Below are 23,879 nucleotides of genomic sequence, written 5' to 3'. Positions count from 1 at the left end.
TAAAAAGTAACTTTTAAAGTGATGAAGCAAATATTACGTTATGCAGATTTAAAAACGAATTCAAATAAGTTTCAATTGAACATTTACAAAAAAAAATGAAACATTAGGGCTTCAAAAATTACCTTTTTACATAAAATTAGCAGAAATTCTTACATTATTGTAAAGGTTAACTATTAAGCTATTAAAAAAAATTAAAATATAATTTCAGTAGTGAAATTGAAGTTTAAACTAAAAACATTTATGATTACGTTTTTGTAGTACTATTTTCCGCAGTGCGATGTTTTGATCTTTGAAATCAATGTAAAAATTTTACTTTGACTGTGGATTTTTTTAATGGTCTTTTGATTTGAATTTCGTTAGGTATTTTTTTTAATCATGTTCTCTTTAATGTGTATCACATTTTGATTATATTTTAATTACAAAATAAAACGCTCAGAAGAACCCAGAGGCCGAGAATTATTGTAAATTTGAAATAAATATATTTCCTGTTGAATGTTTTTGTAACTAGAATGAGTATTCATTGAGGTAATTTTTACGTAAAAGGAAAGTAGATTTTGTTTTAGATTAAAGCTTCAAAAAAAAGAAACTAAATCTTTCCCGATTTAAATATGCAATACTTTTACAAAGTTATTTTTTTTTAGAGTTAACCTTTGCGAATTCTCATGTACCAAAACTTTATGGAGCATCTAAACAACTAAAAATCATTAATAAAAAAATTGATATTTAATAGATACGATTTGATTTTTATGTATTAAAATTTAATTATTTGCCGGTTTAGATCAAAGTCATAAACTTTTATGACTATGTTTAGATCAACGGGATTTTAGATTTTTTGAAAATATATATATTAGCAGCGCTAGAAAAAGTTCTAAAATGGCGTACGCTGACAACTTTCTTCCTGCACCAGGAAAAGTCGACATATTTAGAAGCGTTTATAATTCAGCTTCATCTCCTATGTGTACATCTTCAAGTTCACACGATGCTAGAAAAAAAACAATGTATTGAAATTTTTTATAATAATTTCTATATATTTATTAAACAAAAATTTATGTCTAGATAAAAAGCATTTATAATATAATATATTATAATGTAATAAGGCTTTTGCCATCAGCATACATATATTATATATGTATGCTGATGGCAAAAGCCTTATTACATTCTTCTCAAATATTCTAAAAATCCTGTTTTTCCTTGTTTACTTTTCCTCCAGAGGTAAAGTACCTAATGATACCTAGTGTTTGTGTATTTGTGTGTGTGTGTGTGTGTATGTGTGTGTGTGTGTGTGTGTGTTTGTGTGTGTGTGTGTGTGTGTGTGTGTGTGTGTGTGTGTGTGTGTGTGTGTGTGTGTGTGTGTGTGTGTGTGTGTGTGTGTGTGTGTGTGTGTGTGTGTATTTAGTTTGCCCAACCATGATTACACACTTTTGTGGTTTGAGTGGGTTACCATAATGCAATTTTTTTATTTAAATATGGAAAAAACAATTTTTTACAACAAGGTGCCCACTTGTTTAGCAAAATTCTTTTTTCCTAGTTTTAAACAAATAACATTTTTTAACTTTTATAAAATCATTATAAAAGAAGCTCTTTAAAATGATCTAATAACTAATAATATCTAATAAGTATAAATTTTAATTGTTTTACTGAGAATGTAATATTAAAAGCAAAGAATTACTATGATTATGAGGAATGAAAAATTCCTCAAAATTATTGTAAAGATATGAAAAAAATTATATTTCATATATATATATATATATATATATATATATATATATATATATATATATATATATATATATATATATATATGTATGTATGTATGTATGTATGTATGTATATATGTATATATATATATATATATATATATATATATATATATATATATATATATATATATATATATATATATATATGTATATATATATATTTTAAGTTAGCTACTACTAATTGACCTTAATTTTTAAATATCTTGTTCTTAAATTGTGTTTTCAGACTAACAATTTCTATCATGTAAAATAAGTTATATGTATTTTTACCTTCTGTACTTTTAATCATATATAGTACTAATACTTTAGGAATATTTAAAACACAAGTAACAAAAGGTACCATCAATACTTTTAAGGAGCTCTAATGTATAAAAGTAGTATATTTTTCTCACTTTATTTTATTCTAATAGTTGTTTGTTAATATTTTTAGGTCACCTATTGTTACGGGCACATCAGTTTTAGCCATCAGGTTTGATGGAGGAGTTGCAATTGCAGCAGACATGCTAGGTATAACATAAAACTACAAAAATGTAAATAGTATTTTTTTAAAATTAAAGATAGTTAATAAATATAGAATAGTAATATATATTATTTCTATTGTTTAGTATCTTTATAACGCAAAGCTAAAACTGTTTGTGATAGGAATTTGTTAATTTTTTTGTTTACAGACAATTTTTGATTTATCAAAGCAATAGATTATAAGTCTTATAGTTTATATGACATTATTTTGGCTTGAAATACATGTTAAAATTCAAGGAAAATATAATTTACCTTTCCAACCAGCCTCTCAGCCATCCAGTTGATATTGTAAAATTTTTATAATTGAATGCCATTGCAAATGAATGAGCTTTCTCCAAAAAAATACGACCATTGATTAGAATATTTTTGCCATACATTAACGTAAACCTTATTCAACAAGGCTTCACCCTTTTCTTACTCATTTAACATCTTGTAATTTACTTTTCAAAGTAACCTCATAAGGCTTTCTTTATATATATATATACATATATACATATATATATACATATACATAAATATATATATATATATATATATATATATATATATATATATATATATATATATATATATATATATATATATATATATATATATATATATATATATATATATAGATCTATGGTTTGTTGGTTTTGGGAAGAGCGGAAGGAAAAAAGTGATTCTTACGCCAACACATACGTCACTTTTAATTACTTTTGACTTTCAGCCAACATTTTCGTGTTGGACGAAAGTCAAAACCATTAATTTAATTACAAATTAATTGTTATATAAAAAAACCACAAAAACGCAAATTTAATTGACCAGAATGTTTTTAAAAACATTCTGAATGTTTTTAAAACATTCTGAATGTTTTTAAAACATTCTGAATGTTTTTAACAATATAAACAATGTTTTTATTTTTATTTTTTTTTAATAAAATGTTTTTATTTTTATTTTTTTAACTAAAATGTTTTTATTTTTATTTTTTTTACTGTAAATCATGCGCGGAGTGTTGCTACATCGACTATCTTATAGTCTCACTCGCAAGGGAGTGCTGCTACATCGACTGACAAATAGCCTGACTCGCAAGGGAGTGCTGCTACATCGACTGACAAATAGCCTGACTCGCAAAGGACTGCTGCTACATCGACTGAGGGTTTGGTTGGGGCAGGCAGTCTATCGTTATTAAAAAAAAAAAATTCCGGTCTTGCATTTTAATTTTTACTTTTTGTCAACAAAATATGGAAAAAACTTTCGGACAACATCTAAGGGTTCTATATATATATATATATATATATATATATATATATATATATATATATATATATATATATATATATATATATATATATATATATATATATATATATATATATATATATATATATATACATATATATATATATATATATATATATATATATATATATATATATATATATATGTATATATATATATATATATCTATAGTTTTTTGTCTTTGGGAAGAGCGGAAGGAAAAAAGTGATTCTTACGCCAACACATTACTTTTGACTTTCGTCCAACATTTGCGTGTTGGACGAAAGTAAAAACCATTAATTTAATTACAAATAAATCGTTTTTTAAAAAAACCACAAAAACGCAAATTTAATTGACCAGAATGTTTTTAAAAACATTCTGAATGTTTTAAAAACATTCTGAATGTTTTTAACAATATAAACAATGTTTTTATTTTTATTTTTTTTAATAAAATGTTTTTATTTTTAATTTTTTTAATAAAATGTTTTTATTTATTTTATTTTTTACTGTAAATCATGCGCAGAGTGTTGCTACATCGACTATCTTATAGCCTGACTCGCAAGGGAGTGCTGCTACATCGACTGACAAATAGCCTGACTCGCAAGGGAGTGCTGCTACATCGACTGACAAATAGCCTGACTCGCAAAGGACTGCTGCTACATCTACTATCTTTTAGCCTGACCCGCAAGGGAGTGTTGCTACATCGACTGAGGGTTTGGTTGGGGCAGGCAGTCTATCAGTTAATAAAAAAAAATAATTCCGGTCTTGTTTTTTAATATTTACTTTTTGTCAACAAAATATGGAAAAAACTTTCGGACAACATCTACGGGTTGTGTATATATATATATATATATATATATATATATATATATATATATATATATATATATATATATATATATATATATATATGATAGACTGCCTGCCCCAACCAAACCCTCAGTCGATGTAGCAGCACTCCCTTGCGGGTCAAGCTATTTGTCAGTCGATGTAGCAGCACTCCCTTGCGAGTCAGGCTATTTGTCAGTCGATGTAGCAGCACTCCCTTGCGAGTCAGGCTATTTGTCAGTCGATGTAGCAGCACTCCCTTGCGAGTTTGGCTATTTGTCAGTCGATGTAGCAGCACTCCTTTGCTAGTCAGGCTATAAGGTAGTCGATGTAGCAACACTCCGCGCATGATTTACAGTAAAAAAAATAAAAATGAAAACATTTTATTAAAAAAAAATAAAAATAAAAACATTTTATTAAAAAAATTAAATTAAAAACATTGTTTATATTGTTAAAAACATTCAGAATGTTTTTAAAAACATTCTGGTCAATTAAATTTGCGTTTTTGTGGTTTTTTTATAAAACGATTAATTTGTAATTAAATTGATGGTTTTGCTTTTCGTCCAACGCAAATGTTGGCTGAAAGTCAAAAGTAATTAAAAGTGGCGTATATGTTGGCGTAAGAATCACTTTTTTCCTTCCGTGCTTCCCAAACGCAACAAACTATAGAACTATTCATATACATATTATATATATATATATATATATATATATATATATATATATATATATATATATATATATATATATATATATATATAGTAATCATAATTTATATATATCATTTTTTACAGGATCATATGGATCATTGGCAAAGTATACTAGACTTTCACGTATGACTGAGGTGAACCCAAAAACAGTTGTGGCTGCCTCTGGTGATTTTGCTGACTATCAGCAAATATCAGAGTACCTTGAACGAATGATGTATATCTTTATTTTATTGTATTAAAAAAATTTTACGTATTAAAAAAAGAAATTGTTTATATGTATAAAATAAAACCTTTTACTAAATTTCAGGATACAAAATGACATTGAAGATGATGGCCATGGTTACACACCTCAATCAATATTTTCCTTTCTACGCCTGCTTATGTATCAAAAGTGAGCATTATTTTTATTACCCATTGCTGAAAGTTTGTTGAACTTTGTATGAGAATCTCGTTGAACTCACTCCATCTTGATTCTATCATCTTAAATATTTTATATGCCAAACTAGTTTTCACTTTTTAGTTTGTTTTTCAAAAATTAAAAAAATTTTTTTTAACATTTTAAACAAGCAAGTTTGTTGTAATCAAGATGCTGAATGTGCATAGTTTGTCATAAAATTTGATATTTTTGATATAATAGACATTTCACTTTATCATAAATGGTTACTTAAACCATGAAATTTGTTTTGGTTTTTAAATTTTTTGGAATTCTTTTAAATTGAATCAAATCTAATATATTATAAAAATTTTAACAATAATTGAAATAATGTCATTAGTAAGAATAAAAACACAGTCACATTGTGACCGGTATAAAATTGTTTAAATAATAAGGGAATAACTTATTATGTTAAAATAATAAGAAAACTTTTTATGATAAACCAATAGCTTTATCAAAAATAGGATTGAAACAAAAAGAGAACAGTTTATTAAAATTTCATGTTACAATAGTCATAAAATATGTTTATGACTATTGAACATGAAATTTTATGAATATGTTTAAAAACTTGTATCTCATAAATGTTAGATCTTAGTAATTCATTAAGTATCATTAATAAAATATACCAAGCATTTACTGGAGTGTTTTTTCATTTCTATTTTTCCATGTTTTAAACAACGAGCAATAAATATTGCAGGTATTTTATGTTTTAAACAACGAGCAATAAATATTGCAGGTATTTTATGTTTTAAACAACGAGCAATAAATATTGCAGGTATTTTATGAGTTTTTAAGTTATAAAAAACTCTTATCTTTCATAAGAGTTTTTCATTTGAACAATTTTAGTGTGTTGCTATCTTTTTATTTTCTGTTGTTTTATCGTTTCTTCTATATCTAAAGTAATTTTTATGCTGTGTCAATAAGTCATGAAGTTAAAGCGGTTGTGTAACAGTTTTTAAATTAGCTGCTAGAACAATCAGACCAATTGCTGGATTTGGTGGGGGACTAGGGAGCTACAGCCTGGAGCCCTGCAGTTTTGGGCCTCCTGCTTTAAAATAGCTCCGGGCCCCAAAAAGTCTTAATCGGCCGCTGTGTAATTGTTTTAAATTTTTTAAATATGTAAGTTATCAACAGATCAAAAAAAATAATAACCTTTTCAACAGTTTAAATAATGAGTCACTGTACTAGTGATGGAAGTAGTCAATTGAAGTGAATGGTTTTTTTTTTTTGTTTTAATGTGCTGATCGAACTTCATCTCAACCAAAAATTTGATTTTTTTTTTTTTTTGATATTTATAACTCTTTGATTGTTGTCTTTTTATAAAATAAATAGAAATTGTAATATTTTATAAAATTTATTAAAAGGCCTTGTCATTTTTTATACCTATTTTATGTCATTTTTTCTTCCTAAATGATTAGTTTCATTAAATTATTTAACTTTCTTCAAAGATGTAATTTCTTTATCCAGGTTTGTTTTATCTAAACATAATTTGATACAGAATTTTTCATTTTTACAAGTTTTACTATGATTATTTCATCAATTATTGTACACACTAAAAGTAGTTAATAAAGTATAGAAATAAAAGGGAAATTTTATATGAATCTATTAAAAATATCAAGACAATGTTATCATGTTTTTGACATAAATATTTCTATTCATTAAGTCCTGATTTTTAACTAGTAAACATGGATTTACTAATTGGAAAGTAGGGTATTTGTTTAAAAAAAAGTTTTAGTTTATATGTTGGTGCAGAATTTAATTTATTATTTAGGCTATATTTTTTAAATGATATTTCACTTATTCGATTCAATGAAACCTCTCTCTATACTATATATATATATATATATATATATATATATATATATATATATATATATATATATATATTGCATGCATATATATATAGATATATACTAGTATATTTGCCTTCTTTGCCATTCATGAAATATAATTAATGATGTCATACTAATATAGATATCTGATGGTTTAGGTTTTGGAAGGTAGTATCTATATGAAGGACTTTTATTTATATATTCTTTACAATTTAAAATATTATCTTATGTAATATTATTTAATTAAAAAACTTTATACAAGTAAATATTACTAAAGTAATCATTATTTATTCTGTTAAGTTCTCATCTTATGATATTTAGGCGATCTAAGTTTGAACCTTTATGGAACACATTGGTTGTTGGTGGATATCACAATGGCTCATCGTAAGCTTTTTGTATTATATTATTATTTATTTATTTTATTTAGAGAAAATTTAAACTTGACCTGTTTTTAGTTTCTTAGGATATGTAGATAAATTGGGTGTTGCTTATGAAGATAATACAATAGCAACTGGTTATGGTGCATACATTGCTAGAGTAAATTTAATTATAAATTGTAAATATTTTGTTGAACACTTGCATTCTTGTGTTGTAATGACTTTTTCATACCTTTTTTTTAAGTATTGCAAGTTGTTGTTTTTTTTTCAGATTTTTTAAAGTAATTTTTTTGCTTTTTCTATATTTCAATTTTTTTTTTTTTTTAATTTAGCCACTGATGACAAAAGCACTTGAAAGTAATCCTAATATGACCAAAGCTGAGGCTGTAAAACTTCTCATAGATTGTCTAAAAGTTTTGTTTTATAGAGATGCAAGATCCCATAATAGGGTATATCTTAATATTTTTAAATATCATTTTTAAAACAAAAATGTTTATCATTTAAAGCTAAATTTTGTTTTGTTGGTATCATTGAAACTTGGCATCCCTTTTTGAATAGCGTCACTTTTTGAATGTTGGTGTATTGGGATGACTTACACTTGACATCCCCTTTTTAAATGTTGTATTGGTGTGCTTGACACTTGATGTTACTTTTAAAATGTTTTTGTGTAACTGAATTTTTCTAACATTGTTGGTGTTTAACTTTATTTCTGTTGGACAATATATTTTGTTCAGTATTTTTTTTAAACATAAAACATGCATTGTATTTAAGGTACTTACGGAGAAAATATTCACTTTATTATATTGTAATTATTATTGCAATATAAAAAAATATGAAGTCAGAGAAAAAAGCAATAACTTTAACAATTCAAAGTATAGAATTAAAACTATGCATAAAAAATGTTGTAATATAAAGAGATTATTTTTGCAGATATTTCCGGAATTCTGGATATTTTGTTCAACTTTTAGTTTTTCCGGATATCCAAAGCATTATCCATACATGCAAGTTTAGGTGTATATTTTTGTGATATACTTGTTTTTTAAGCTTTTTCACTCATCACACACAAGAATCATGAAAGGTTTAAGAAAAAATAAAAAACAACTCAGCTAAAAGCGAAATTAAAAGGATATTTTATCCAAACAATTTTCTGGATTTTTAAAATATGACTTGGATGATGTATGAATATAATAAAGTAAATATATAATATGGACACCTTTAAACAGAAAAAGACTGAGCGCCATCTGAATGGTTTTGAAAAAATGGTTTTCTTTCTGTTTATTACAGTATACTAGATACTATTATACTATTACAGTATTCTGGATACATTTCACTTTTGTTTCTTGATCTCTTCCTGCTTTTTGACAACACTATAGTAACTATAGTAACTATAGTAACTATAGTAACTAGAATGTATAGTAAGTAGTAATCATTTCACTTTTTGCTTTAATAAAAAGCGTAAAATAAATTAAAACTTTACAACAGTGGGTTAACTGTAAATCAATCAAATAATTTCTTAATAAAAAGCTATAAGTCTGTATAAACCATAAAATATATGAAAATCTTGCTTTAAGAGAAAAAATAAATGATAAAAATTATTCTAGAAATTAATTCCTTAAATAAAAAAGTTTTTTAAATCTAAGGGAGATTTAAAAAATACTTATTGTCTCCTATTATAAAACAAAATGCTACTGTTTGCCCTCTTTAAAAAGAGCTAAACTCTATTAGTTATGTTTATTAAAAAATAACAAAACTTTGAGCAAAACAAAAATAGTAAACTGCAAATAAAGTAAACTTAGTAAAGAGTTACCTACTTAGAGTTGAAAACTATTTAAATTGTAAATTAAAGTGCTCCGAGAGGATCTAAAGGTCTTATCATAGATCATAAGAGCACTTGCATAAGCAATTACCTAGGAAGTTCACACCTTCCTTGCCAATGTCGAGTATAACACCAAAGCAGGCAAGTTGTCTAACCAATGCTACCTGTATATTTTTAATTTAAAGAATATTTTTTGAATATTATTTCGTAATATGTTTTATATTTTATTTTATAAAATATTTAATTATTATTTAGTTTGAAATATCAATCATAACAGAGGAAGGTGTTACTATGGAATCAAACATGAGTTTTGAAACAAACTGGGAAATAGCACATTTAGTAAAGTAAGTTATTTTTATGTTTTTTTTAAAGAATTTTATAATATGTTATAAATCTTTGTTTAAAATTATTTGCAAAATTGGTAAACTTTTTAAAATAGTTAAATTTGATGTTTCTCGTTTTGTCTGAAAAGATAAAAGTATTAATAAAAATAAAATTTAATTTTTTGCCGTCAACTTGTTTTATCTGAAATTATGTTGAGCATGTATTATCCTTTTTCGACATCGAGGCTGCTTTTTTTTTTCTTTGAAAAATTGGATTATCTTCCAAAACGATTATAAACCCTCAATAAATTATTTAATTTAATCAACACAATTTTAATATTATATTTTTACTTTAGTTTATTTGCGCAAATTTATTCTTTTATTTGTTAACATATTTTTTATTTAATTGCGTAAATATAACTTCAGGCATTTTGGATAAATTTCTAAATTTTTTTTTTCTTTGTTTTGTTCGTAACTTGTTTGTAACTATATAATTGCTATGTATATAATTACACATGCCCGGTATAATTAGACATGATCAAATGTCTAACTATGCTTTCCATAAGACAAAGTAGTAATTAGTGAATAATAACCTTTTTTTTTTTATTTATTATTTTTTTTTTTTTGAGTAATTTTTTATATTAAAATTACTTTATTTTTATTTTTTAGAGGATACGAGTGATTTTGTTGACGAATATTTGGGAGATAATGGATGTTATGTTGTCATTGACCTATGTTCCGATGGTTTACATTGAATGGTATTGAGAAAGAAATGGATCAGAACGTTTTGAAATTAATTTAAGTTGTATTAGATAATTAATTTTAAACTTTTTTTATTTTTTTTATTTGGAAAATACATTAGACTATGCGCTAAACCCTTGTACCTCGAGAAAGTATCATATATATTAAATACCAAAAAGAGATTAAAAAGTTAAAAAAAATTAAAACCTCGATATGTTTTGAGCTTGCAGTGGCTACTGCAGTTAATGTAAGGAGCGTCAAAACAGTGAAAGCTGTGAGAGCTATCAAAGATTTTGTGAGGAGAAAGAGTCATTTATAAAACTGCTCGCTCATTGGCTCTTTCTAGCTTTATTTTATCAATAGTGTAGAAGATTTTTGTATAATGGAGTTCAAAATTTTAAAAGAATTATCCCTCTACGTGTGTGTGTTTTATAGGTTATCTTTAAACTTGGCGTGCTTTTGTTTTCGTGTTTCCTTAAAGTTCTTAAGAAGTCAAAAAAGTCAAAAAATCATCAAACCTCACTGAAAAACTTTAACAAAACTAAAAACGGTTATGAAACAGGACAATGCAAAAATATAAAATATTGTTTTTACGGTTATAAACTAAATTTGTATCGAAAAATTTCAAATTCGAGAAGCAGCGGTTAGAACGTGTACTTTATAATCAAGAGTTCTAATGCTCTTGCCATATTTGCGATGTCGGTAAGGAAGAAAGGTGAGCTTTCTAGTTAAATGCTCATTCGCGGTACTGTATGGGTTTTTTGGAATACCTTAATCAGATTTTTTTTAATATTGTACAATAATCTCATTGTGTTTAATTAAGACCTTATATGTATTGAGTTCCCATCAGTTTGCAGAGGTTGCATATTTCACACCGTCATAACTTGCGAACACTAGTTTAATGAACAAAATTTGAATTCTATATGACTAAATTTATGAGGTTAGTAAAAAATACTTTTTGTGTTCTCGTTGCTCTTACGTTCAGGGTTTAAGAGGCCAAAAGTTTTTGTTTTTAAGCTCCATCGCGATCTTTTGCAAAGCATGTATATTTGACAAGTATAAATGTAAATGTTTCAAGTTTGTGTTCTGGATTTTTTTTAAATTAATAATTATTAATAGTTCTATAAATATTTGTTTTTAAACTCCTGATGTAGATGGTAAAGATCACTATTATAAGCTCACGTTAATAATATATTCAATGTAAATTAATTTTGCACATGGGTAAAATTAAAAATATAAGGTAATAAAACTCTGAATTCTACTAAAACATTAATGATGTCGTATAAGATTAACAAATAAGCTGAATTTTTTTCAGATATTAATAAAAATGATGATCGATAAATTTTGATCTTAAAAAATGATTAAGAATCGATAGAAATTTAAAACAATGATAAATTTTTAAAAATTCGTTGAAATAAAAATAATGTTTAAGCAAGCTACTAAAAATAAAGAAAAGTGGACTTACTGCGTAAACCTAAATTGCTTGCTGTCTCTAAAATTTGTCTTCTAAATTGTATAAAAATTGTCTAAAATTGTCTAAAAATTGTCATCTAAATTGTTTGCTGTCCCTAAAATTGCTGATCTATTTGATAAAATTAAATGCTCAGTAATGAATCTAGTTAAGAAATAGCAGTTAAAAGCATGGATATTTCATTTATTTTTAATACAACAGCTGCAAGCATTGGAGCAAATTGTAAAATTGCAAATCTGATGAAAAAATTTCGCCGCTTTTTAACTTCACTAGAATGTAGTAAACATATTCCAAAGCTTTTTATAAAAGCATGATCTCCCGGTGGGAAATGAGCTAGCGACTATAGCGATTTTCAAGTGATTTTTTTTTCTTGTTTAATTTTTTCCTAATGTCTTTAACATCTTTAAAAATTCGATTTTCAGTGTTGAGCCTATCACAATTTTGAGAATAATTGAACTTTAAACATTGCAATTTTGTTGCAATGTGTCGCTAGCTACATATCGTAGCTTTGTAGCTCGCTACAAAATATATACATATCTATAGCTGGTTGATTGCTACATACAAAAATTTTTTAGACAGCGATTTTATTACGATATGACGCTAGCTACAATAGCCAGTGGGTCTTTAGCTTATTAAGCTAGTTTAGTTCGTATCCAAATCGCTGTCTTTATCTTTACATTACTTTACAAGTATTTTTATATAATTGATTAAACTTTAAGCACTAGAAGCCTTTCAAAAAATCATCAGTAATGCTTTTTGGTATTGTTGCAAGATTTTTGTATTAAAAACAAAAATAATTTAAACTGCATATTGTTGCTATGAGTAACTATTGTGATGGATGAAGTTCTAATAATACACAGGAAGTATCAATTAAAAGTATCATGTTTGTGCAGATGTTTTTTATATGACAACAAAAAACTTTCATTGTTAAGTTAAAGGAAAACAAAAAGTTGGAAAAAAGGTACAACTACACTTTGGTGGGAACGTTGACAGGTAAAAATATGGTTGTCAAATCTATCAGTTGATGGGCCAGTTTTGCAACTAGAAATATGTCCGTTTATTCATAATCTTAAATTGTTTGCTTTACCAGTATATGTGGCTTGTTTTTTGTATGACAAACATGTAAGGTAATAAGTTACATTTTTGCTGTTGCATGTGATGTGACTTTTTATTTTCCAAATAGTACCATTAGATGTTTCAAACTTATCTAGTTTTTGAAGATAGAGTTTGCATATTTTACATCGAATGTGTTTGCATTTAAATACGCCAATCTTTTTATTAGTTGCTTCAACTTTTGAAAACGTAAGTCTTCTTAGTAAGTTAGGAGGTCGTTTAAAAGTTATTACTGAACGAATATTAGAAAAAATATTTTTGGCTCTTTCATTATGAGATACTATGAGTAAAAGGTTAGCTTCTGAAATTAAAGGTTGACAATTGAGATTGCTATAGAATGTTGTCACTAAAGGAAATATTTTTTCAGGACTTCTTTTGTGGTGCTGGTCCTTGTAGTTTTGCATTATGAAATGTTTTATCTATAATTTCATCAGGTTATTCACAACCATGACTTTAGCTCAATTTTGTTGATGTAAAATTGGTTTTAAAACTAATTAATTCATTAAATTCAATAAGGGAAATTATTTATTTATATATATATATATATATATATATATATATATATATATATATATATATATATATATATATATATATATATATATATATATATATATATATATATATATATATATATATGTATGTACATATATATATATATATATATATATATATATATATATATATACATATATAATTTTCCTTATTATATTTTTGCCTTTTTACATATATATATATATATATATATATATATATATATATATATATATATTATATATATATATATATATTTATATATATATATATATATTTATATATATATATATATAAATATTGCTTCTTTGTCGTTAAGCCTAAAAGTGTAACAGAGTATATATATATATATATATATATATATATATATATATATATATATATATATATATATATATATATATATATATATATATATATATATATATATATATATATATATATATATATATATATATATATTCCCATAAGCTGTATTTAAGTGTAGACTTATGGAGCTGCAATAGGAATCCTATTGCAATCATATAGGTCCTATATGATTCATATATGTATCCTATAAGTTCTATAAGATTTATATTGGACTTACGGCTTATTGGACTTTACCTTTTTTTCTCGTGTTTTACATCTTTTCGATTCCAAATGCACACTTATAGGTTCTATAGGATTCATATATGTATCATATAACTTCTATAGGATTTCTATAGGATCAATATGATACCTATAGGAATGCAATTGCAATCCTATAGGTTCTATAAGATTCAAATAAGAAGATTAAAACTGCTATACTGTTGATAGTGTTATTCTATATAAATCATATAATTCCTACAAGATTTATAGGACTTCTATAAAATAAACCAATATCCTAAAGAAAGTAATTAATAAGTCTTGCTAGATTTTATAGGCTTTTTAAATGTAAAGTACAACTTTCTCACTGTAAATTTATAGTCAACTAGCATTTTAACATATGTTTGTCCAGCCAATTAAAACCTAATGGAATTTGATATATTAGGTTTTAATAACAAAACTCTTGATTAATTACGTTAATAGCCGATATTTATTTAGTGATAATGTTAAATTTAAATATAATGGCGTTGTAGTTTAGTTCAATGATAAATTAAAATTTTTTAAAATAGCCAAAAGCGCTCCAACAAGCATGGCATAATCATGACTTTAAAAATTAATAATGGTTAAATTAATTTCGAGTCATTTTAAAATAATGTTGCATTCGCAAAGTGTATAAGACTTAAATACTCAGTTGAAATATAGATATAAATTTATTTAATAACAGTTTCAATGTTTGAAATAATAAAATATTCTCGTCTTGATTCATTAAATGACTCTGAAAATGAAACATTACCTTATATATATATATATATATATATATATATATATATATATATATATATATGGCTATTTCCACGATGGAAGAGATAAATTTCGTGTTTAAAAATATCTTTTTTCAAAAGGTTTTATTTCTTTAATTATAGTTTAAACACCTTAAAACTATTGTTGAAATAAATTTTGAGTAGAAAATGTTTGAACCTAGTAGATAAATTTGATGAATGTTAGCAACTGTTTGTTCTTTTTATTATTCGAAAAAGTGAGTAAAATTTGAGGGCGAGTTATTGCAATATTTAAAACAAAACATATCCATATTTTTGTTTAGAAAGAATCTTTGAGATTACATATATGTCTTGAGTAAAAAAAACTTTTACTCTTTAAAAATAATTCAAGTGTTTTTTTGTCACATACACATCTGCAAAAATTACGTTGCGTCACTGAACTAAAAGCTAAAAAAGTTTAATTATCGCAATGAAATTATGCTTTATTGCGAGGTTTTTTTAGAAATTATATATTTTAATGTAAACTTTTAATCATTACGAAAAAAAAATTGGTCAAAAAGCATTGTATTAACATGTAGTTATAGTTTAAAAGCTGTTGCGTCACTGAACCCATCGACGGGATAATTAGCGTTTTATAAAATAGCGCGGTAAGGAAGTCAAAATATCATCCAAAAGTTCAGATTTCGTTGTCGGTTTTCAAATTTTTCAAATTCGAATAAATTTTTGCATTTTAGTATTGAGAAGGGCTATTAGTAAATATTTGTAAACTTTTGGATTTATGTTAACATTTTCTTATAAAGTTGTAAATTTTTAAGAAATGGAATCAAAATTATAAGTAAAAAAAAAACGTTATGCAGAATACCAAGCTAATTATGTTTCTCGGAATGCTGATAAAAAGAAAGAAATGTCTAGAGTTAGATCTAAGAGATATCGAGAAAAATTGAAAACCGATCCTAATAAAAAAGCAGCTTATGCTGGTAAAGCAAAATTAAGAGTTTTAAAAAGTCGCGCTTTAAAAAGAAAACTTTTAAATCAATATCTTTTTTTTGCGTGGCGAACATCGTGGTGAACAGACGCGTTTTCTTACAGTTAAATATTTTTTGAAATTTTTTTTAATTCGTTAAATAAAAGTTGATATGTCTAAATCAGAAGAGTTAGTTTCGATTGCTATGATGAGAGAGCTACTAAATATTCAAAAAGAAACAATTTTGTCTTTTTTTCATGAAGCATTATCGAACATAAATGAGAGGTTTGATAACTTTCAATCTAGTTTTAAAGAAGTTCGGCGAGAACTCGACGAAATGAAATCTGGATTAAATTTTGTTGGCGATGTATTTAACGATAAAGCTAGAGCAGTTGAGGAAAAAATTAATAAAGTTCACGACGATTTATCAAATGTACGAAAAATGCAGGGTAAAATATCTTCTGACAATATTGAGTTAAAATTAAAAAGCGTTGATATTGAAGACCGTAACAGAAGAAACAATTTAAGAATTGACGGGGTCGTTGAAAATAATGAAGAAAAGAATTGGGAAATCACAAAAAAAAAGGTAAAGCAACTATTTAAAGATAATCTTGGTATTGAAAAAGAAATTATAATTGATCGGGCTCATCGAGTGGGAGTAGCTAATGATAAACGAGAGCGAACAATTGTCTTGAAGCTCCGGGATTACGAGGACAAAAAAACAATTTTGGAAAGAGCAAGAAAATTAAAAGGAACTAATATCTTTCTAAACGAAGATTTTAGTTTTACCACGCGAAAAATTCGAAAGGAACTTTTTGATCAGGCGAAGATACATCGTCAAAATGGCTATTTTGCAAAAGTTGTTTACAACAAACTGATTGTTCACGAATTTCGAGAAAACACCCGCAACACAGATGTTATTCCGACATGCGTAAACGAGTAAGCGTTTTGAGTATTTTCGTTTTTAATTATATTAAATATTTTTAAATTATACATTTTTAAAAAATGGCAGCGCTTTTTCCACAGAAATTAGATTTTCACAATTTAAATTTAGACTTTTTTGAGGACAACTTTATAAATAACCTATCAGAAGAAAATATAAATATTTTTCAAGAAACTCAAATGAACTTAATTAACACACCGTATATTGATCCTTTTGAATTTAAAGTAATAGCAGATGATAGCTCATTTTCTGTATTACACATAAACATTAGAAGCATGCAGCAAAATTTTGATAAACTTAAAGAATTTTTAAATATTTTAAACTACACGTTCGACATCATATCTATTTCAGAGACTTGGCATGATACAGAAAGTTCTCTTGAATTAAATTCTAATTATATATTACCATTTTATAATCTAATAAGTCAATCAAGAGGAAATGGGAAAAAAGGAGGAGGATTAGGAATTTATGTCTTAGAAAAATATGCTTTCAAGATAAAAAATATACTATGCTTTTCAAATGATAATTATGAAAGCCTTTTCATTGAAATTATTAATAAAAAATACCGAAACATTTTAGTTGGATGTGTTTATCGTCCACCGAGTGGAAAAATAAAAAATTTCGAAACTTTTATCAAAAATACGATTATGAAAATAAATAAAGAAAATAAGACATTATATATAACTGGTGACATAAATCTTGATGCTCTTTCTAACACAAAATTTCCAAAAATAAAATCTTTTTTTGATATGCTTTTTAAATTTAATGTCTTGTCAACTATTAATAAACCAACGCGAGTAACAAAAACCTCTGCAACAGCAATAGACAATATTTTTATCAATAATTATTTAGAAACGACATTTGAAACCGGTATATTTTTGACAGATATTAGCGATCATTTCCCGATATTCATAAAAATAAAAAACTTTAAATCTATGTCTGATTGTCATTCAAAAATTATACATTTAAAAAAACGAAATTTAAAATTGAGTAACACTAATAAATTAACAAGTAGACTAAAACAAGAAACATGGAACAACGTATATAAATGTAAAGATACTAATGAAGCTTACAATGCCTTTTTAAGTACATTTTTGGAGTACTTTAATGAAACCTGTCCAAAAGAGATAATAACAATTAAGTCAAAAGCAATTGCTAATCCGTGGATGGATAAATCGTTATTAAAGTGCTCAAAAAAAAAGCAAAAACTTTACAATAAATTTTTGAAAAATAGAAACAATGATAATGAAAAAAATTACAAAAATTATAAATTTTTTTACCAAGATCTCATTAAAAATGCAAAAAAAAAATATTACAGTAATCAAATTAACAAATGCAAATTTGATAGCAAAAAAACATGGTCCATCATTAATCTCTTAATGGGAAGAGAAAAACTAAATTCACCTTCTCTTCCTAAACGAATTGTTATTGAAAATAACGATATATTTTGTCAAAAACTAATTTCAGAAGAATTCAATAAATATTTTACAAATATTGGTCCAAATCTTGTAAATAAAATTGTACCAACATCTGTATCCTTTAAAACCTATCTTAAAAACACGAATAACGTTACCATGCTTGATTATGAATTAGGCTATGAAGAATTAGAGGCAGCCTTTGCCTCCTTAAAAAAAAAAAAGGCTCCAGGATTTGATGAGATATCTAGTGATATAGTTATTGCAAACAAACACAGTCTTAATAGACCCCTGTTTCATATACTTAAGCTCTCATTAAATTCTGGGATATTTCCGGATGTACTTAAATTGGCAAAAGTAATTCCATTATACAAATGTAATGATCATTCTGACATTACAAACTACAGGCCTATATCAATACTTTCTGTATTTTCAAAACTCTTCGAACGTGTAGTTTATAATAGAATCTATGATTACTTCATTAAAAACAATTTTTTTTACCCAAATCAGTTTGGCTTTCAAAAAAATCTCTCTACAGAGCATGCAATCATTGAAATAGTAAATCAAATAACTAATGGTTTTGAAAATAATAAATTTACTTTAGGAGTGTTTCTTGATTTATCAAAAGCATTCGATACAGTGGACCATTGCATTCTATTAGATAAATTAAGGCACTACGGAATAATAAATAAAAGTTATTATTGGATTAAAAGCTATCTTACAAACAGAAAACAATATGTAAATAATGTCCAATCTGGAGTATTAAATGTCATATGTGGAGTCCCGCAAGGATCGATTCTTGGTCCACTTCTTTTTCTAATATATATAAATGACTTTTGTAATGCATCTTTAAAAATGAACTCGGTCATGTTTGCAGATGACACAAACTTATTTCTCACCAACAATGATATCAAGAAATTATATGCAGACATGAATATTGAACTGTGTAAAGTAAACAACTGGTTTAAGGCAAACAAACTCTCACTTAACGCTGAGAAAACAAAGTATATACTATTTCACAAAAAAACACAAGAAGAAAATCTTCCTCTCAAGTTGCCTAACCTATCTCTAAATGATAAACTAGTAAATAAGCAATCCAATATAAAATTCTTAGGAATCATTGTTGATGAAAAATTATCCTGGCTTCCACATATAATATATATCCAGTCAAAAATCACCAAAATAATAGGTTTGATGTATCGAGTTCGCTCCTACGTCAATAAAAATAGTCTTAAATTAATCTACTTTGGGCTAATTCATAGCTTCATCAGCTATGCAAACATTTCATGGGCAAGTACTCAAGCGGCAAAGATTAAAAAAATTTATAGTATACAAAAACATGCCTGCAGAATCATTTACTCAAAAAATAGGCGTGAACACGCTAAGCCCTTAATGAAAGATATGAAAATGATGAATGTGTTTGAAATTAATATCTACCAGCATTTAATTTTCATGTATCGTTATAATCACAATATCTCTCCTATAAGCTTTAATAACAAGTTTAAAATAAATAAAAATGATAGCTATAATCTTAGAGCGAATATGTCCAACACATATAAACTGCCTCGGATAATAAACAAATATTCAGAGTACAGCATTCTATATCGAGGTCCAAAAGTATGGAATACTTTTCAAAAAGGATTCAAAGGCACGGTAAATTCGTTAAGTTCCTTCAAGTTTTTAACAAAAAAAGAAATTTTTAAAATATAAGAAATGTTTTTGGTTAATCATACTTTGAATAATTTCTCATAAATCTGTTTTTGTTTTATTTCTACTTTTGTTGGTTGCTTATCAATTTTATTAGCGAATTACGCGTTTTATTACGATATTTTATTGAAATTTTATTACGCATTAACATATTACGATATTTTTTTGAAATCTTGTTATAGGGGCTCTATGAAAAGATTGCGATAACGTACTGTCATCCTCATCTTCTTTGAGCCCCTATCTGTTTTACTTATTTTATTTATTGAAATTTTATATTACGAAGTTGTAAAATCTTATATTATATTAAAACAGAGAAAGAAAAAAAAAAAAAAAAAAAAAAAAAAATATCAAAGACCAAGCTCATCTTTTAAAAACGTTCAACAAAGAGGAAAAGCATTGAAAAAAGTTTTAAAAGCACTACCAACTTCAAAGGAGAAACAATCTGAAATTCTTTCTATTCTTTCAAATAGCTCTGCTTGTAAAGATAATTTGGGTCTACCTCCAGCATGTTCAAAGCTGTATGGTCTTTCTGAAAGCGATGTTTTAGCAGTTGTAAACTCTTATAATGAAGATTAAGTTTCCCAAATATCACCAAACAAAAAAGATGTCACTCGAATTCAATTATCTGACGGAAAAGCAAACATTATTCAGATACGTCATTTATGTTATACGCTAAAAGATGCTTTCGAGTTATTCAAGGAAAAGCATTTGCACATAAAAATTGGACTCAGCAAATTTTGCGACCTTCGTCCACGCAATGTAAAATCATTTACAAAATTTCCGCATAATGTTTGTGTTTGTAGTTTGCATGAAAATATGCGATTTGCCTTAAATGCATTAACAAAATCAATTCAAGCGCCTTCAATCAAAGTTGGATTTGAAATGATAAATAACTTTGTTTGTGAACCGTTCACAAACGATTGCGCCAATGACAAATGCGTTGCATGCAAAGGTATGAAACAGTTCGATAAACACTTGCAAACTGTTAATACATTTGGTTTCGAAGTATCCTGGGACGAGTGGAGAAAGCCTGAAACTAAAACATATGCAAAAATTGAAAAAATTTCAAAAAAATCTACTGTAACAGAACTCATCCAATACAAATCAGCGATGCGTGATAAGTTTGTTAAACACGCATTTGTAAAGAAAAACCAGTCAACAATTTTTAATAAACTGAAGGAGGTTTCGATTAGTGTTAATTCTGAAATTGCGGTAATCCAAGTTGACTGGGCTGAAAACGCTAAGTGTTTCTATCAAAATGAGCCACGAGCGGCTCATTTTGGTCAAAATCAAGTTTCTATCATGACCCTAGCAGTCTGGAACATTGAGTTAAAAACATTTGCCATAGTTTCAGATTCAACTGATCATACTAAGTCTTCCGTTATACCGTACATTGACAAAATCCTTCACTTTATTCCTGATCAAGTCAAAGAAGTACACATGTTCAGCGATAATGCCGCTTCTCAGTTCAAAAACAAAAGCATTATGGCTGCAATGGTTGTGTTTGAAAAACGTTTTCATAAAAAATTCTTCTGGCATTTCTTTGCAGCGATGCACGGGAAAGGAGTGGTTGACGGAATAGGAGCTACTGTTAAGCGAATCGCAGTCCTGAGAGTTAAAACTAGTCAATACGAAATCAGGTCAGCAGCACATTTTGCGTTAGCATTACAAGATTTGCAAATATCTGTAATTCACATGTCAGAAAACGATACAAGACAACAAAAAAATGAACTTGGATTCAGTTCAATTTTAAGTTATTCAAGAAAAATCAAAGGTATATCAAAATCACATTATTTTTATGTTCAGAATGATAACGTTGTTCCGATGATATTTTCACCTGAGTATAATTAAAATTTATTACAAAATAACAAAACTTTTTAAAATGATTTTAATTTCGTCTTTTTGTTTCGTCACTGAACGTTGCGTCACTGAACTGATAGTTTTTTTTCTGTAAAATAAAACGATATGAAAACTTTATTGTTTGTGGCTTTTTTTATGACTACCTTATTGCCAAATGAATAAATTACAAAAAAATCTAATAAGTCAAGCAAGAATTTAAACTCCATTTAAAAGTATGCTGATAAAAAAACACTTTTCTCCGCGTTGCGTCACTGAACTCATGTTTTAATTTTTGCTATGTAGCAGTGTTATGTTAATACAATTGTGTTTAGTTTATATTATAAAATTTTAATTCAAGATTGATTTAGAGTAATAAAAATTTATTTTTGAGTTATAGAAAAATTTTTATTAAAAAAAATCTCTCCGCATGATGCGTCACTGAACTATGGAATTGGCCATATATATATATATATATATATATAATATATATATATATATATATATATATATATATATATATATATATATATATATATATATCATTAATCATTAATTATTAATTTAGCAAACATATGGAAAAAATACCCATTGGGGTAAAGTTTTATCAAGGAATTCATTGACAGGAGTTCAATATAATTCGAAGATAGCATATCTAGGCCTGCTTTGGACTCAAAGAAGGTTTAGGACATATTAGGTATTGATTTTATAATATTTTTTTTGGCACTACTGTTTCCCCTTGTTTTGTATAATGCTTATAGTATACAACTTTTAGTTTGTTCATATTTTGTTTTCAGACTTCTTAGCTGAGCGGTTTCCAAGGGAAAATTATGCTATGTTTAGAAAAGCAATTACAGCAAAGTGCAATGATGAAAGAAAACTTGCAAAACCAAGCATTGATGTTTTTAAGAAAACTGTTGTTGATAGAGAACATTATGTTAATAACATAACAATAACTGCTTGCTGACTTCAATATTCTGTTGTTCATTTTTTTTTTTGTGAATTCAGTTCGTTGGTTTTAATCAAATTAAGAACTCACAGATAATGTAGCCTAGAGGACAATACCCTAGAGGACATTCCTATTAAATAACTTTTGACAACTACAAATGGCAACCCGATAAGATTTCAAACAGGATTGAATAGGATTCCTGTACATATAAAGCTATAGGATATTAATATCCTATAGTTTTATATGTACAGGAATCATGTTCAATTGGGTAAAATTTCTGTAAATATTAAACTATAGGATATTATTTGATTGATGTCTTATTGGATAAATTTCCTATAAGGTTTTGGAAAGGGCTGAATAGGATTTCTGTACGTCCATATCTATATGACTTTTATACGGCGTCTTATAGGATAAGATTCATATAAGATTTTGGAACAGGATTGTATAGGAGTCCTATCCTAAAAATTTCCCATAAGTTGTATTTAGTTGCTTTATCCTAAAGAAAATCCTGTTCCAATTTCTTAAAGGAATGTCCAATATTTTTTTTATAGGACATCCTATAAAATTTTTTGAGTAGGGCTTCCTTATAGTATTTAGTGTATAAAAGAAAAATCTTTTTTTTATCATTTTTCATTGATAAAAAGTTATGATTGGTTTTTTATCTAAAACCATCAGAGAATTAAAATAAATTTTCATCTATAACCATCAGAACATTAATATAAATTCAAAATCATTGCAAAAAAAGTTACTAGCTTTTCTGATTGTATACAATTTTAACAAAAGTAGTCTTTGTTAAAAATAAAATATTAAAAATAATACTCGTTTGTAATAAAAATAAGTACTTTTTGTATTTTTGATGAGAAACATTGTGTTAAAATTTTTTTTTAATTTTTTTTGTTAATAAATTTTAAGGAAAAATATTTTTTTCCAAAATCTTTGTGAAAATAAGCTTCGTTTGAGACCCAGGTTGATTTACATTATTAAACTTGTCAAGGAGATCATAAT

The 23,879-nt window shown here is 26.3% G+C and overlaps 1 protein-coding gene and 1 long non-coding RNA gene across 2 annotated transcripts; both read left to right on the top strand.

Annotated features, from left to right (window-relative positions):
* The first annotated feature begins 822 nt into the window (after positions 1-822).
* LOC100204898 (proteasome subunit beta type-4) lies at positions 823-10,685 on the top strand. Its single transcript, XM_065805399.1, has 9 exons — positions 823-998; positions 2,191-2,267; positions 5,162-5,291; positions 5,385-5,468; positions 7,664-7,726; positions 7,798-7,879; positions 8,052-8,168; positions 9,791-9,879; positions 10,528-10,685. The coding sequence occupies exons 1-9, from the start codon at positions 874-876 to the stop codon at positions 10,538-10,540; spliced, it is 780 nt and encodes a 259-aa protein (XP_065661471.1). The 5' UTR covers positions 823-873; the 3' UTR covers positions 10,541-10,685.
* A 2,328-nt stretch (positions 10,686-13,013) lies between these two features.
* Positions 13,014-22,898, top strand: LOC136084722 (uncharacterized). The gene is made up of 3 exons (XR_010640810.1): positions 13,014-13,197; positions 22,494-22,622; positions 22,723-22,898. It is a non-coding gene; the product is annotated as an uncharacterized LOC136084722 (long non-coding RNA).
* The last annotated feature ends 981 nt before the right edge of the window (positions 22,899-23,879 follow it).

This window comes from Hydra vulgaris, chromosome 09 (genome assembly GCF_038396675.1).
Source record: "Hydra vulgaris chromosome 09, alternate assembly HydraT2T_AEP".
In the NCBI taxonomy this organism is placed as follows: domain Eukaryota; kingdom Metazoa; phylum Cnidaria; class Hydrozoa; order Anthoathecata; family Hydridae; genus Hydra; species Hydra vulgaris.
This window is presented reverse-complemented; position numbering and strand designations above follow the sequence as displayed.

Excerpts from the sequence above, each read along its gene's own strand:
- LOC100204898 (XM_065805399.1), top strand. The coding sequence starts at position 874 with ATGGCGTACGCTGACAACTTTCTTCCTGCACCAGGAAAAGTCGACATA. Across the intron at positions 999-2,190 it reads GATGCTAGAAAAAAAACAAT|GTCACCTATTGTTACGGGCA; the intron begins GTATTGAAATTT and ends TAATATTTTTAG. Across the intron at positions 8,169-9,790 it reads ATGCAAGATCCCATAATAGG|TTTGAAATATCAATCATAAC; the intron begins GTATATCTTAAT and ends ATTATTATTTAG.